Source organism: Ranitomeya imitator, chromosome 5 (assembly GCF_032444005.1).
Source record: "Ranitomeya imitator isolate aRanImi1 chromosome 5, aRanImi1.pri, whole genome shotgun sequence".
Classification (NCBI taxonomy): domain Eukaryota; kingdom Metazoa; phylum Chordata; class Amphibia; order Anura; family Dendrobatidae; genus Ranitomeya; species Ranitomeya imitator.
In genome coordinates this window covers 157,527,700-157,544,434 of record NC_091286.1, presented here as the reverse complement: position 1 = coordinate 157,544,434, position 16,735 = coordinate 157,527,700, and the positions used below count along the sequence as shown (strand labels likewise).

The following is a 16,735-nucleotide window of genomic DNA, read 5'->3' as shown; positions in this document are numbered from 1 at the left end:
CTTGTGGGGGGTTTCTACTGTTTAGGTACATTAGGGGCTCTGCAAACGCAATGTGACACCTGCAGACCATTCCATCTAAGTCTGCAGTCAAATGGCACTCCTTCCCTTCCGAGCCCTCCCATGTGCCCAAACAGTGGTTCCCCCCACATATGGTGTATCATCGCACTCAGGACAAATTGGGCAACAAATTTTGGGGTCCAATTTCTCCTGTTACCCTCGGGAAAATACAAAACTGGGGGCTAAAAAATATAGTTCTTACCGATAACGGTATTTCTCTGAGCCCATGACGGCACCACGGAGAGAGGGGATCCGCCCACCAAGGACAGGAAACCTACGGATAAAAAGGCGGTACCACTCTCCTGCATCAGTTGTTTACATAGAAAACGATGGGAGACTACTTAAGACATTTGTAAAATTTTAACTGATTAGCTTAACAAGATACCGCGTGACTTTAAACTATAAATGGACTATGGCACTATTTCAATGTGTGCACCCATAAGTGGAGGGAGGGAATGTACGGGTGCCGTCATGGGCTCAGAGAAATACCGTTATCGGTAAGAACTATATTTTTCTCTGATCGCCCATGACGGCACCATGGAGAGAATTGCATAGATAGTACATTCAGGGGGGGGGACCACCGCCTCCAGAACCCTTTTACCAAAAGTAAGGTCTGAAGAGGAGATTAGGTCCAATCTATAGTGCCTATAGAATGTGGATGGAGAGGACCAGGTAGCAGCTCTACATATCTGGTCTATGGAAGCTCCGGCCTTCTCCGCCCAGGAAGTTGCTACTGCCCTCGTTGAGTGAGCCTTAACCTCCCCAGGAACGGACATCCCACTTGCTGAATATGATAGACTGATGGCGTCTGTGATCCATCTTGCTATGGTGGCTTTAGATGCTTTTTTCCCCTTCCGGGGACCCTGGAAACACACAAACAGAGAGGAATCCTCCCTACTCTCTCTAGTGACTTCTAGGTAGTGTAAGAGACATCTTCTTACATCTAGTGTATGTAGTGTTTGTTCCTCCTTGTTCTTAGGGTTGGGGCAGAAGGAGGGAAGAGATATCTCTTGAGATCTGTGAAATTTTGAAGCCACTTTCGGGAGATATGCTGGGTCTGTTTTTAGAACAACCCTGTCCTCTAGAAATTGTGTGTGAGGAGGGTTGGCTGAAAGAGCCTGTAAGTCGCTGACCCTACGGGCAGAAGTGAGGGCGACTAATAGAGCTGTTTTGAGAGATAGCGTTTTTATTGTAGATTCATATAATGGTTCGAATGTAGGACTAGTCAGGGCTTTAAGGACCAAGTTTAAGTCCCATTGAGGAACCACTTTTACTGGCAGAGGCCTCGATCTTCCTGCTGCCTTAATGAATCTAGAGACCCACCTATTTGACGCTAAGTCAAAATTAAATAGGGCTCCTAATGCTGCCACGTGAACTTTTAGGGTACTGGTGGCTAAACCCATATCCAACCCGTTTTGTAGGAACTCTAATATGGAATTAAGGGGGATTTCTTTCCCTATTTTTGCACCTGAAAAGGACAGAAACTTTTTCCATATTTTGCCGTACTGTTTTGTTGTAACCGGCTTCCTACTTTTTTAACAGAGTTGAGATTAACCCCGAAGAGAACACTCTGCTTTCTAATATTTTCCTCTCAAGAGCCAGGTTGTCAAGTGCAAGTTCTTGACTCGTGGATGACAGATTGGGCCCTGTGACAACAGATCCTGGAGGTCTGGTAATACCCAAGGGTCGGATATTGACATCTTCCTCATCCATGAGAACCAAGGTCTCTTCGGCCAGAACGGGGCAATTAAAATGACTAGTGCCCCGTCCTCCCGAATCTTCCTCAGCACTGCTGGAATCAGAATGAGGGGAGGAAAGGCATAGAACAGATGGAGACCCCAAGGAATCAGGAACGCGTCCACAGCTACTGGGTTCCCCAGGGGAGATAGGGAGCAGAAGGAGGCTACTTTTTTGTTTAAATGGCTCGCGAAGAGATCTATTTTGGGAACACCCCATTTTTTCGTGATCTGGGTAAATATCTCTGGATTTAGTTCCCATTCCCCCTGTTTTAGGCTGGATCGACTGAGGAAGTCTGCCTTGTAATTGTCTACCCCCTTTATGTGTAGGCTTGTCAGGGATAGAAGGTTGTTCTCGGCTAATTGAAGGATCGAGTTGGCCACTTCCATTAGGCTTTTGGAACAGGTACCCTGATGGTTTATGTAAGACACTACCACCCGATTGTCCGACATCACCCTTACATGGTGAGATTGAAGGACTCCCGAGAATTCTTGAAGGGCAAATTTTACTGCCAGGAGTTCCTTCATATTGGAGGAATTGTTTGCAAGGGAAGGAGACCAACTGCCCTGAGCTACCAGGTCGTCCAGATGAGCCCCCCACCCTGAGGGGCTTGCGTCCGTGGTTAGGACCTTTGATATCGGGATTACCCACGGGACTCCCTGGGAAAGATTTTCCTGCAACGTCCACCAAGTCAGAGAGTGATTGGTGCGAGGAGATGTTAACCGCCCGTCTAAATGCTCTCCTAGGAGGATTTGCTCTGATAGTAGCTGCCATTGGAGATCTCTTGAATGTAGTTGAGCCCACTGGACCGCAGGGATGCAAGAGGTCATAGAGCCTAACAGGGACATGCCCTGACGGAGAGTTATAGAGGGGAGAGATTGTACTGTTGACGCTAAGCTCATTATCTTTCCTCAAATTGATAATAGTCCTGAAGGAACCATCTGGTTTCTTTCTCAGGAATAGAGGGGAATAGTACCCTTGCCCTCTTTCTTGAGGGGGAACTTCCAGGAGTACTCCTTTTTTTACTAACCCCACAATCTCGTTCTCTAGTGTTAACTGCTCTTCTGCAGAGGATCTTGTAGATGTTATCTTGAAAGAGGGACGAGGGTACCTCTTGAATGTTAACCTCAGTCCTGATTTTATGATGTTTAAGATCCATTGACTGGAGGTAATCTTTTCCCAGGCTGGGAGAAAGAGATAATCTCCCTCCCACCTGGGGCGGACCTTCATTGTGGAGGTTTCTTGCTGTCATTGAGGTTTTTGTTGAAGATGAATCCTTTATTCTTGTTCTTCTTATCTTCCCACTTCCCCTGGCCTCTCCCTGGGTTCTTACGGAAAAACCTCTTGTTCCGAAAGGGCTTCTTATAAGAGGGGAGACCCAGAGAGGGGAAGGACTTTTTCTTGTCCCCTGCTTTTTCCAGGATGTCATCTAGAGTCGACCCGAACAGAAACTCTCCTTCACAAGGGATGGTACACAGTTTCGTTTTCATCTGCAGGTCGCCTGGCCAATTCTTAAGCCAGAGGGCGCGCCTGGCCGCATTAGCAAACACTGCTGCTCTGGCGGATAGCCTGATGGAGTCGGCCGAGGCGTCAGCTAGGAAAGCCGCGGCCCCTCTCATTACGGGTAATGTGTTCAGAATTGAGTCCCGGGAAGTTTTCCCCTTTAATTGACCCTCTAGTTGGTTCAGCCAGATCATCAGCGAGCGTGAAGTACATGCTGCTGCAACTGCCGGCTTCAGGCCTCCTCCTGCTGCTTCCCAGGAACCCTTGAGAAAGGCATCTGCCTTCTTGTCCATGGGGTCTTTTAGAACCCCCATGTCCTCAAACGGGAGGGCGAATTTCTTTGAGGCTTTGGCAATTGCTACATCTAGTTTGGGGGCCTTTTCCCAAAAGGAGCACGATTCTTCCTCAAAGGGGTATTTCCTTTTTGGCGTTAAGAGAGTCTTCCTCGTGGGCTTCTTCCATTCCTTCTTAATTAAGGCTGCGATTGCTTCGTTAAGCGGAAAAGCTCTTCTCTTTTTCTGTTCTAGGCCCCCAAACATGATGTCTTGTACTGTTTTTTTAGGATGGGAGTCTACCAACCCCATGGTACTTCTCACCGCCTTTATGAGGCCATCAGTATCCTCTAGAGGGAAACAATTATGTCCCCCTGAGGAAGAAGTAGATGATGCAGATGAGTCGGAGGAGACGGAGGACGTTGAACTCTCACTATCACTTTCAGATTTTGAGACTGGAGATGGGGACCTGTGTTTAGTCTTTCTCCTTTTTTTCCCACTTTTTAGTGACCTAAAGGTGTCCTCCACTTGCTCTTTAATTAGGCTTTTAAGATCTGTTGCAAACCCTGGAAGGTTTTCAGATACAGTCTGCTGAATGCAAGTATTGCATAGTCTCTTATCCCATGTAGGTGGAAGATCCTCTCTACAGATGGCGCAACTTTTGTGCTTAGTTTTAGCTACGCTTTTCCTCCCCTAAAAGAGACAAATAACACTCTTATTGTCTCTGACATTCACGAAGATCCACTTACCACCTCCAGGACCCATAAATACCGGTTGGGGGGTTCTCTGCCTCTGGCTTTCTCCCCGACGCCATACTGGACTCCTTACTGTGTTGAGACCTTTGGCGTTCTTTGCTGGTGTCCTGGTGCCCTTTCTGCTGTCGCCTTTTTTGCTGCTGCTGCTGTGGCGATGCTACAAGTGGAGGTGATTCGGGCAAAGGTGATGCCGGGTTGCTCATACTGCTGCTAGTCTGCGGATGCTGCCTTGAGACTTGGCTGAGCTGGCGCTCCTATTCTCTTAAGGCTCCTGCTCATTACTGCAGAGTCACTGGGAGGATACGGATTCTACTATTTGAACCCTCCTGCCGCTCCCCGCACCTGCGCAGTAGCGACCGCTCCCATAGAGGAGCGCCGAATGCCGGCGCCTGCGCAGTAACTCTGTGTCATACACTGCCAAAAGCGCTCTAGCGGCCATTCCGCCGGCGCCTGCGCAGACCGGGCCAAGCGCCCGGCCGGAGCCCCGCCGGCGCCTGCGCAGAGCGCACCAAGCGCCCGGCCGGAAGCCCCGCCGACGCCTGCGCAAAGCGCACCAAGCGCCCGGCCGGAAGCCCCGCCGGCGCCTGCGCAAAGCGCACCAAGCGCCCGGCCTGAAGCCCCGCCGGCGCCTGCGCATACCGGCGCACGAGCGCATCGGCGCCTCTCGCGAGACCAGCTTAGATCCCGAGCATGCGCCGAACTTTCAAGATGGCGCCCGGGAAGCAGATATGGCGCTGCTGACCGGCGCCCCCGGTCCTATGCAGTCCCTATAGCACGTTACTCTGCACGCCCGATGGCGGTGCAGCGTGCAGACTTATGCTTGTTTTTAGGGAGGGTCGCGCTATACCTCCCGCAACCACAGAGGGACCCCACTGGATGTTGCCGCTGCTGCATCTTACCTGGGGAGGTGACTGCGAACTCCTTGTCACCTCCCCCGCACACCCTGTCGGCCCACTGGCTTCCCAGCGGTGGCGCTTCGGGTCACCACCCTAGCCGAGGCAGAGGGACCCAAGCTGCCTGAATCGGACTGGTTGGCCCCGAAATTTCAACGACGACTGGTAAGTCCGTAGGTCTCCCATCAAGGACAGGAAACCAACTGATGCAGGAGAGTGGTACCGCCTTTTTATCCGTAGGTTTCCTGTCCTTGGTGGGCGGATCCCCTCTCTCCGTGGTGCCGTCATGGGCGATCAGAGAAAAAATAATTTTTGTGGGAAAAAAATTGTTTTATTTTTACGGCTCTGCATTATAAACTTCTGTGAAGCACTTGGTGGGTCAAAGTGCTCACCACACCTCTAGATAAGATCCTTAGGGGGTCTACTTTCCAAAATGGTGTCACTTGTGGGGGGTTTCAATGTTTAGGCACATCAGTGGCTCTTCAAACGCAACATGGCGTCCCATCTGCATTCATGTCAATTTTGCATTGAAAAGTCAATCGGCGCGCCTTCCCTTCCGAGCTCTCCCATCCGCCCAAACAGTGGTTTACCCCCACATATGGGCTATCAGCGTACTCAGGACAAATTGTACAACAACTTTTGGGGTCCAATTTCTTCTCTTACCCTTGGGAAAATAAAAAATTGGGGGCGAAAAGATAATTTTTGTGAAAAAATATGATTTTTTATTTTTACGGTTCTACATTATAAACTTCTGTGAAGCACTTGGTGGGTCAAAGTGCTCACCACACCTCTAGATAAGATCCTTAGGGGGTCTACTTTCCAAAATGGTGTCACTTGTGGGGGGTTTCAATGTTTAGGCACATCAGTGGCTCTTCAAACGCAACATGGCGTCCCATCTCAATTCCTGTCAATTTTGCATTGAAAAGTCAAATGGTGCTCCTTTGCTTCCGAGCTCTGCCATGCGCCCAAACAAAGGTTTACCCCCACATGTGGGGTATTGGCGTACTCAGGACAAATTGTACAACAATGTTTGGGGTCCATTTTCTCCTGTTACCCTTGGTAAAATAAAACAAATTGGAGCTGAATTAAATTTTTTGTGAAAAAAGTTAAATGTTCATTTTTATTTAAACATTCAAAAAATTCCTGTGAAGCACCAGAAGGGTTAATAAACTTCTTGAATATGGTTTTGAGCACCTTGAGGGGTGTAGTTTTTAGAATGGTGTCACACTTGGGTATTTTCTATCATATAGACCCCTCAAAATGACTTCAAATGAGATGTGGTCCCTAAAAAAAATGGTGTTGTAGAAATGAGAAATTGCTGGTCAACTTTTAACCCTTATAACTCCCTAACAAAAAAAAATTTTGGTTCCAAAATTGTGCTGATGTAAAGTAGACATGTGGGAAATGTGACTTATTAAGTATTTTGTGTGACATATCTCTGTGATTTAATTGCATAAAAATTCAAAGTTGGAAAATTGCGAAATTTTCATAATTTTCGCCAAATTTCCGTTTTTTTCACAAATAAACGCAGGTACTATCAAAGAATTTTTACCATTGTCATGAAGTACAATATGTCATGAGAAAACAATGTCAGAATCACTGGGATCCGTTGAAGCGTTCCAGAGTTATAACCTCATAAAGGGACAGTGGTCAGAATTGTAAAAATTGGCCCGGTCATTAATGTGCAAACCACCCTTGGGGGTAAAGGGGTTAATGTTTTTAATTATAATTAAGAAAAGTCTTCACCCAACGTACACAATGTATCCTTATTCATGGTGAATAGGACTAGTGATGAGCGAATTTGTTTGTAAAACAATCGCCAAACAAATTTGGCACGAATATGGCACATTCGGATTCGTGATCGGAAACATGAGCAAAATTTTATAAAATCAGATTAAAAAAATGGTAACATTCTGTAAAACCGCAGGAAAATGTAAGTATTTTCAGCACTTAAGCAACGATAATGGTGGTGTATCATGAGCATTTGACACGTGTTTGATAAAGGGAGGGGGTTTGTAGAGCTCAGAAGAAGTTCGGCTTTCTTGTTAACAGTCTTTTCCCCCCCTAACTTTGTGTGTGCACATTACGGCTAGCCAATCAGGGTGTAGGAAACACCCACAATGTCCTGACACAACAGCTTGAGTCATTGGCTGCTGAAATCACATGTCCCTCTCCATATAAATAGCGGACATCTTGTTTTAGCGCCATTATGACACTAATAGCGCAGGAAGGCTGCTCCTGACACTGTTAGCACCCAGATTTTAGCTAGTTATAGGAGGTTGTTTATCAGTCAGATAGTGTAGCTAGCTAGTGTCTAGTGTGGCAGTTAAGTTTACCTAACAACATTTTTTTTTGTCCATTACTGAGGTCCACAGACAAAGCCAGCAAAATAAAGGTCCTACAAGTGTGTTGCACACGGCTTCTAATGTGCTCCATACACAAGTATAGCAATCTAACCCTGTAGAATGTAAGCCTGCAAGGGCAGGGTCCTCGCTCCTCTGTATCAGTCTGTAATTGTTAGTTTGTTTACTGTAAGTGATATCTGTAACTTGTATGTAACCCACTTATGTACAGCACCATGGAATCAATGGTCCTATATAAATAGATAATAATAATAATAATATTTTTCACTAGCTAAATGTGAAACAGCCTGCTGTATCCCACATTGTCATTTTGTGGCGGTGATATGAACCTAGTTAAATAAATAGGGCAGCACACTGCAGCGCCAAAACATGCAAACTTGAAAAAACGAAATTTGAACTGCATTACTGCACTAGAAATATGAAAAATGAGAGCTTTTAGCGCACAAAAATGGCCAATTTTATGTGTACCTCGTAGCCACGTTAAGGCATCTCTCTTATACGAGGTCCTACGTTTGACCTACCTCACTGAGAATAAACGTCTCCATCTGAATGGGTACATGTGAAACCTCTTCTTGGACTCAAATTCTCTCATTTTTCATATTTCTAGTGCAGTAATGCAGTTCAAATTTCGTTTTTTCAAGTTTGCATGTTTTGGCGCTGCAGTGTGCTGCCCTATTTATTTAACTATATACGAGTTGGCGACTCTGGGTTCAGCACCTGTTCACACTCAGTCTATGTTTGGATGTGCAGATCAGGTTTTTTGAAAGGTGATATGAACCTGTCTGCAGACCTAAGGCACATTAAAAAAATTATAATTTTTCAGTTGCAAGAAGTTAGACAACCCACCGTACCACACTGTCATTTTGTTGGATTGAAATTAAGCTGCAGAGGCCTGATCCAGAGGCCACAAAAAAATCTTCTGTTCCTAGTGTCATACATACAGTAGGGGACATGACTTTCAAATTGTTTGTAGCATCTCTGTCATACAGGCCTCATCCACACTCTATTTTTTTCTGTGACCAACACGATACAGCCTGCCATATTTCAACTTGGAATTTACAGTCGCTGAAATTCAGCTGTTTGCAGAGGTGGTGCAGAGTTGAAAATCAATTTTTTTCGTTGCTAATACTGTGCCCCTACCACACTGAGTAACATGACTGGGAAAAAGCAAGGCCGTGGTGGAAGGGGAATTAGGCTTGGTGTTCAAGGTGTACGTGGGGTAGCTCGTTTGTGAAAGCACTAATGAAGCAACATCACATCCTATGCAAAGACATCTGACAACTGTTACTGGACAGGATACTCCTCTACCTTTCTTTGGCAGAAGCACGGCGATATGCCTTGTTGATGATGCCCAGAAAGAGCATGCACTTGAGTGAAATGGCAAGCACAGCTTTAATTGGCCTCTCCTCCTTTTCCCCCACCTCAACGTCACACCCACAACAGTCCACAGAGGTGGCACCCAAATTCCCTTTGATTCCCCCTGCGTCCCAACTCTCTGCCAGGGTGCATTTCACCACAGACACTTGGACAAGTAAGCATGGCCAAGGGCGTTACATCTCACTGACTGGGCAATGGGTGACTCTGGTGGCTGTGGGGACAGGTGCTGACCCACAAATCTTGCAATCTCCAAGGCTTGCAGAACAAACCTCTACATTTAACACATCCTCCACTGCTTCTGCCTTCTCTACGGCCTCCACCTGTGCCCTCAACCTCTGCCTTAAGACATGTGATCCAACAGTGAAGAGCAAATCCCCACTACCTCCATACTGCGTAGCCAGGGCTCAACGCAATGAGGCAGTATTAAAATTGATATGCCTTGGAGATCGCAGTCATACAGCTGAAGAGTTGTTGAAAGCTCTCCAGGCTGAGTTTCATCAATGACCGTCTCCGCTGAACCTGCATCCATGGAAGGCCGTGTCCGATAACGGTGCAAACTTGGTGGCGGCCCTACCAGGGCTGTGGAGTCAGAGTCATGGAAATTGAGGAGTCAGAGGTTTGGCTTACCGACTCCACAGCCCTGGGCCCTACGGCGAGGAAAGCTCACACACGCGCCTTGCATGGCTCACGTCCCCAACCTGGTGGTACAGCGATTTCACCGTCACTATCCTGGCCTAGATGAGCTGCTCCAGAAAGCACGTAAGCTGTGTGCTCATTTCTGCCGTTCACACCCCTCAGGTCATCGACTTGCATCAATACAGAGGTCTATGTCTATGCCAGTTAACAGGTTGATATGCGATATGTCGACACTGTGGAATTCCACTCTGCACATGTTGTAGCGACTGTGGCAGCAGCAACGAGCTCTGATGCAGTATGTCTTGTCGTACAGCCTGGGCCAACGTAGTACGGATGAGGCGCCTATCACATGCAGAGAGTGCTCAAATTAAGGACATCTGCACCCTCCTGCACAGTTTTGAAATGGCTACTAAGATGGTTAGCACTGACAACGCCGTCATCAGAATCCCTATTCCGGTCATCTATATTCTGGAACAGCATCTATATGCTGGAGATGGTGGTCCTAGACGAAGAGGAGGAAGCAGACGAGAAAGCGGAATGAATAACAGTGTCTGTAAGTTCAAGACTGTCGTCACAGGTGGGTGAAAAAGGAGGGTGGATTACTGTGATTGAAGGGGGCTGATGATAGACAAACTTATCGAAGGTGCAAGATACGAGGAACAAATGGAAGAGGAAGAGTTGACGGGCAAGCAACTGTCAGATGAAGAGGATACTGCTCCCCTCTCAGTTTGTGATTGGCAGGAGGGGAAGGAGGAAATGAGCCTCATTGTTACTCAGCCACCAACACAGCATGGGTTTGGACCTCATGGTAGAGCCCAACATATGAGTGCCTTTCTGCTGCACTATCTGCAACATGATCCCCGTATAGTTATGATTAGGAATACTGCTGACTACTGGGTTCCCACTCTGCTAGATCCACGTTATAAAACCAAATTTTGCCAGATGATTCCCACCCTGGAAAGGGACCCACGAATGCTGGAGTATCAAAACACGCTTTTACACAACCTTAAGAGAGATTTTCCCCAAGACAGGATTGAAGCACACAGTTTGCATCACAGCTCTAGACTTCCAACTTCCGGCAGGAATTCGTCAATGCCAAAACATTAGCAGCAGCGGTGGAAGAATCAATTTCTGTGAGTCCTTTTGACACCTATTTTAGACCAACTCATGCATCAGCACAACAGAGTTCAAGTCTTACACTTGGTGAACAAATGGAGAGGATGGTGCAGGAGTATCTAAAACTGAATATCAATACCATTAGGGAGGGTTTGGACCCTTTCACATTTTGGTCTTCCAAAATGGATGAGTGTCCTGAGCTCACCACACTCGCATTGGAGGCTGCCCAGCAGCCAGTGTTCTCTCAGAACATGTCTTCAGTGCTGCTGGTGGTGTCCTGACGGATAAGAGCAGCCAGCTGTCCCCTGAAAGTGTAGACTGCCTAACTTTCATCAAGATGAACAAGTCATGGTTCTCCAAGGACTTTTGCACCCTGATCGCAGACTGTACAGACTAGGTGATATTGCATTTTTTAGTGTGATGCATGAATGTCATGTAACTGCACTCTGTGATATCTTTAGTGTGGCTTCTGTGCCTGCAGTGGCTCCTATTAACACAAATTTGTGGAAATGTGAACAGTCATGGTTAGTCTACATGTGCTGTGTTAGCTGTAGTGGAAGACGTCTCTGTCCCAATTATACTATTTATATTCTCGTGACAGTTATTCCACTTTGGTGGTTTCAGGCCCTCATTTTTTAAAATGTAAACACTCCTGGTTGGGTGTCATGGAAGACCTGTCGGTCCCCATCTACAGTACATACCAAAAGTTTGGACACACCTCATTTAAAGATTTTTCTGTATTTTCATGACTATGAAAATTGTACATTAACACTGAAGGCATCAAAACTATGAATTAACACATGTGGAATTATATACTTAACAAAAAAGTGTGAAACAACTGAAATTATGTCTTATATTCTAGGTTCTTCAAAGTAGCCACCTTTTGCTTTGATGACTGTTTTGCACACTCTTGGCATTCTCTTGATGAGCTTCAAGAGGTAGTCACCGGGAATGGTTTTCACTTCACAGATGTGCCCTGTCAGGTTTAATAAGTGGGATTTCTTGCCTTATAAATGGTGTTGGGACCATCAGTTGTGTTGTGCAGAAGTCTGGTAGATACACAGCTGATAGTCCTACTGAATAGGCTGTTAGAATTTGTATTATGGCAAGAAAAAAGCAGCTAAGAAGAAAAATGAGTGGCCATCATTACTTTAAGAAATGAAGGTCAGTCATTCCAAAAAATTGGGAAAACTTTGAAAGTGTCCCCAAGTGCAGTTGCAAAACCCATCAAACGCTACAAAGAAACTGGCTCACATGAGGACCGCCCCAGGAAAGGAAGACCAAGAGCCACCTCGGCTTCTGAGGATAAATTTATCCAAGTCACCAGCCTCAAATCTCAGGTTAACAGCAGCTCAGATTAGAGACCAGGTCAATGCCACACAGAGTTCTAGCAGCAGACACATCTCTACAACAACTGTTAAGAGGAGACTTTGTGCAGCAGGCCTTCATGGTAAAACAGCTGCTAGGAAACCACTGCTAAGGACAGGCAACAAGCAGAAGAGACTTGTTTGGGCTAAAGAACACAAGGAATAGACATTATACCAGTGGAAATCTGTGCTTTGGTCTGAGGAGACCAAATTTGAGATATTTGGTTCCAACCACCGTGTCTTTGTGCGACGCAGAAAAGGTGAACGGATGGACTCTACATGCCTGGTTCCCACTGTGAAGCATGGAGGAGGTGGTGTGATGGTGTGGGGGGGCTTTGCTGGTGACACTGTTGGGGATTTATTCAAAATTGAAGGCTTACTGAACAAGCATGGCTACCACAGCATCTTGCAGTGGCATGCTATTCCATCCGGTTTGCGTTTAGATGGACCATCATTTATTTTTCAACAGGACAATGACCCCAAACACACCTCCAGGCTGTGTAAGGGCTATTTGACCAAGAAGGAGAGTGATGGGGAGCTACGCCAGATGACCTGGCCTCCACAGTCACCAGACCTGAACCCAATCGAGATGGTTTGGGGTGAGATAGACCGCAGAGTGAAGGCAAAAGGGCCAACAAGTGCTAGGCATCTCTCGGAACTCCTTCAAGGTTGTTGGAAGACCATTTCTGGTGACTACCTCTTGAAGCTCATCAACGGAATGCCAAGAGTGTGCAAAGCAGTCATCAAAGCAAAAGGTGGCTACTTTGAAGAACCGAGAATATAAGACATAATTTCAGTTGTTTCACACTTTTCTGTTAACTTTTCTGTCATGATTAAGGGAGCTTAGTCTCCAGAAACACGTTGAGATTCCTACCCATATGGTTCGTGCTGAAGTCTGTATCCTCTATGTTTGTGAATAAAGAAAACTCTTTTTAACGGATTCGGTGGAGCTGCACATTCTCTTCTTTCTTGGACTTTATACGCCTGGACACAGCGGGTCCGTGCTCCCGAAGATTGGTTTATGCATCACGGGTGAGCTGGCTTATATTTCTTCTTTCTCAGTTCTAGGGCCACTGCTCTTCTCCATTTACACTTTGGCCTGGGACAGCTCATAGAATCTCACGGTTTTCAGTATCATCTCTATGCTGATGACACACAGATCTACATCTCTGGACCAGATATCACCACCCTACTAACCAGAATCCCTCAATGTCTATCCGCTATTTCATCCTTCTCCGCTAGATTTCTAAAACTTAACATGGACAAAACAGAGTTCATTGTCTTTCCCCCATCTCACGCGACTCCCCCAACGAACCTATCCATTACACTAAACGGCTGCCCACTCTCCCCAGTCCCACAAGCTCACTGTCTCGGGGTAATCCTTGACACGGATCTCTCCTTCAAACCGAATATCCAAGCCCTTTCCACTTCCTGCCACCTTCAACTCAAAAATATTTCACGGATCCGTACATTCCTAAACCAAGAATCTGCAAAAACCCTAGTCCATGCCCTCATCATCTCCCGCCTCGACTACTGTAACCTCCTGCTCTGTGGCCTCCCCTCCAACACTCTTGCACCCCTCCAATCTGTTCTAAACTCTGCTGCCTGACTAATCCACCTGCCCCCCCCGCTATTCCCCGACCTCTTCCCTCTGTCAATCCCTTCACTGGCTCCCCATTACCCAGCGATTCCAGTACAAAAGCCTAACCATGATAAACAAAGCCATCCACAACCTGTCTCCTCCATACATCTGTGACCTCGTCTCCCGGTACTTTCCTGCACACAACCTCCGATCCTCTCCCTCTTATCTCCTCTTCCTACAATCGCATACAAGATTTCTCTCGCGCATCACCCCTACTCTGGAGCTCTCTACCACAACATATCAGAATCTCACCTACCATCGAAACCTTCAAAAAGAACCTGAAGACCTACCTATTCCGGCAAGCCTACAACCTGCAGTAACCACCGATCGACCAAACCACTGCACGACCAGCTCTATCCTCACCTACTGTATCCTCACCCATCCCTTTTAGATTGTGAGCCCTCGCGGGCAGGGTCCTCTCTCCCCATTGTTTACAATTATTGTACTTGTTTTTATTATGTATTCCTCACATGTAAAGCGCCATGGAATAAATGGCACTATAATAATAATCTTAGCATTGCACACGAATGAGATACGGATCACCATACGGAGAACATTTGTGCGATTCTCAGCAGACAAAATCAGACAGATTTCTTATACATTGTGTGTGACCCCAGCCTAAATGTGATATGGTCCATAAAAAAACAAAAACAAAAACTATTTTGTTGGAAAAATGAGAAATTGCTGGTCGACTAACCCTTTCTAACAGAAAAAAGTGCTGATGTAAAGTAGACATGTGGGAAATGTTATTTATTAACTATTTTGTATGACAGAACTCTGATTTAAAGGCAAAAAAATTAGAAGTTTGAAAATCAATAAATTGACTAATTTCTGTTTGTTATTTTCAGAAATAAACAAGTCATATCAAAGAAAATTTTCCACTATAGTAAAGTAGAATATGTCATGACAAATAACATCTGACAATTAGTGGGATCCATTGAAAAGTTCCAGAGTTACTACAACATAATTGTAGAATTTGGCCTGGTCATGAAAGTGAAAACAGGCTTCAGAATAAGGGTATGTTCCCGTGGTCAGTAAACGCAGCGAGTTGGACCCTGTCTACACCCTCAGCGGCCACGTTACAGCATAGTGAATGGGATCTCCACTATGCGTACTGAGACGCCTCCGACTTCCCTGTGGAGACGGACATGCGGCGTGTCTTTCCAGACCGCAGCATGTCAAGTTATGTAGGGGAGACGCTCTGTAAATTACCCATTCACTATCATTAGATGCGGTAAAACCAAATTATCTTTCTAGTCACATGCATATTAAGTGCCGGAACGCAGCTTACTACGCATGCGAACCAGTGTAAAAATGTCTTCCATTGTGTCCACTGCAGTTCTCGCGGTGAGCTCGAGGGCTCCTACCTTTCAGATAGACCAAGTTTCCGCCACAAAACACATCTATACAGTCGCCTGAGTCTCCTATCGGCAGGCGGCACTGCTTACAGACGTACAACGTCTTCAGGCTGTTATCAAGCTGAAACATGGCCACTTGGTAGGTGCTTGTCCCGGCCATGGCTGCAGCGCTCTGTCCCAACTGCTGAGGCGGCAGCCGACACTGAACACTGACTGCACTGCTTCCTACAGCAGCTCTGCAGTCTGCACTGTGTGCACGGAGGTGTAGGCCCCGCCCCTTCCGGTGACATCATCCCTCACTGAACCAACTGCAGATTGTCCGCGCTCTCTGAATTTACGTCCCGCAGATCCTCCAGCAGATATGGCGGAGTCATCGAGCGAAGCCAGCAGTGCGGAGGCGGAGGACCACGTGCTGTTCATGTGCGCCAGCTGTCACTTGCCTTTGGGTGACTCGGGAGACCAGCAGGACAATAACGAGGAAGAAAACCTCATTTTGCTGAGCGGTAATGGAGAGTGTGTGACCGGGCGGCGCCCTGACTGACAGGCGGCTCAGTAGCCATAAGTATCAGTGCGCTGAGCCCTCCGGCAGTGTTCATAACCCTGCATTGCCCCCTCTCCTCGCCCTGTCTGTTGTGCCAGTGTCCCCCGTACCCTGCATTGCCCCCTCTCCTCAACCTGTCTGTTGTCAGTGTGCTCTCTCTCCTCGCCCCGTCTGTTGTGCCAGTGTCCCCCGTACCCTGCATTGCCCCCTCTCCTCATCCTGTCTGTTAGTGTGCCCCCTCTCCTCTCCCCGTCTTTTGTGCCAGTGTCCCCCGTACCCTGCATTGCCCCCTCTCCTCATCCTGTCTGTTAGTGTGCCCCCTCTCCTCTCCCCGTCTTTTGTGCCAGTGTCCCCCGTACCCTGCATTGCCCCCTCTCCTCATCCTGTCTGTTAGTGTGCCCCCTCTCCTCTCCCCGTCTTTTGTGCCAGTGTCCCCCGTACCCTGCATTGCCCCCTTTCCTCACCCTGTCTGTTGTCAGTGTGCTCCCTCTCCTCGCCCCGTCTGTTGTGCCAGTGTCCCCCGTACCCTGCATTGCCCCCTCTCCTCGCCTTGTCTGTTGTGCCAGTGTCCCCCGTACCCTGCATTGCCCCCTCTCCTCATCCTGTCTGTTAGTGTGCCCCCTCTCCTCTCCCCGTCTTTTGTGCCAGTGTCCCCCGTACCCTGCATTGTCCCCTCTTCTCACCCTGTCTGTTGTGCATGTGTTCCTCTGTACCCTGCATTTCCCCCTCTCCACGCCCCGTCCGTTGTGCCAGTGCATCCCCCTCTCCTCGCCCCATCTGTTGTGCCAATATGACAATATCTCATACATCCACATTGCCCACTATCCCCTTTATCCCAAAATGAAAGGGTGGCACCTCTTCACCACTTCAGTTGGTTTCCTGTCCTTGAGGAGTGAACCCTGTTAAAACAGAAGCAGAAGAAAGAGATTATTCCCAGAACTGGGCCGGTCGGTTTCTGGCCGGGCACATTCTTCTGCAGCCAGGGACCTGGAAGCTCTCTGGTGGGTCCAAAGGAACCTGTTCCATCAGACATGCGCAAGTGGCAGCACCACTGTTACTTTATGGTTGCCTGGTGGTCATGTGTCCTGTATAACGTTTTCGCAGTCGGGAAGTTACGC

General features: G+C 47.3%; 2 protein-coding genes across 6 annotated transcripts in view; one reads left to right on the top strand and one right to left on the bottom strand.

The window, feature by feature from the left end:
• The window catches only part of LOC138681604 (protein Mis18-alpha-like), a 49,056-nt gene extending 33,713 nt beyond the window's left edge, over nucleotides 1-15,343 (bottom strand). For all 3 annotated transcript variants that reach the window (XR_011321944.1, XM_069769236.1, XM_069769237.1), the window contains exon 1: nucleotides 15,086-15,343. Coding sequence is in view for 2 of the 3 variants with exons in the window: in XM_069769236.1 (XP_069625337.1) it covers nucleotides 15,086-15,236 (151 nt within the window). In the remaining variant the exon portion in view is untranslated. The remainder of the gene's footprint in view (nucleotides 1-15,085) is intronic.
• Nucleotides 15,344-15,370: 27 nt separating this feature from the next.
• The window catches only part of LOC138681605 (protein Mis18-alpha-like), a 96,832-nt gene continuing 95,467 nt past the window's right edge, over nucleotides 15,371-16,735 (top strand). For all 3 annotated transcript variants that reach the window (XM_069769240.1, XM_069769239.1, XM_069769241.1), the window contains exon 1: nucleotides 15,371-15,579. In XM_069769240.1, coding sequence (XP_069625341.1) covers nucleotides 15,438-15,579 — 142 coding nt within the window. In that variant the 5' untranslated portion in view covers nucleotides 15,371-15,437. The remainder of the gene's footprint in view (nucleotides 15,580-16,735) is intronic.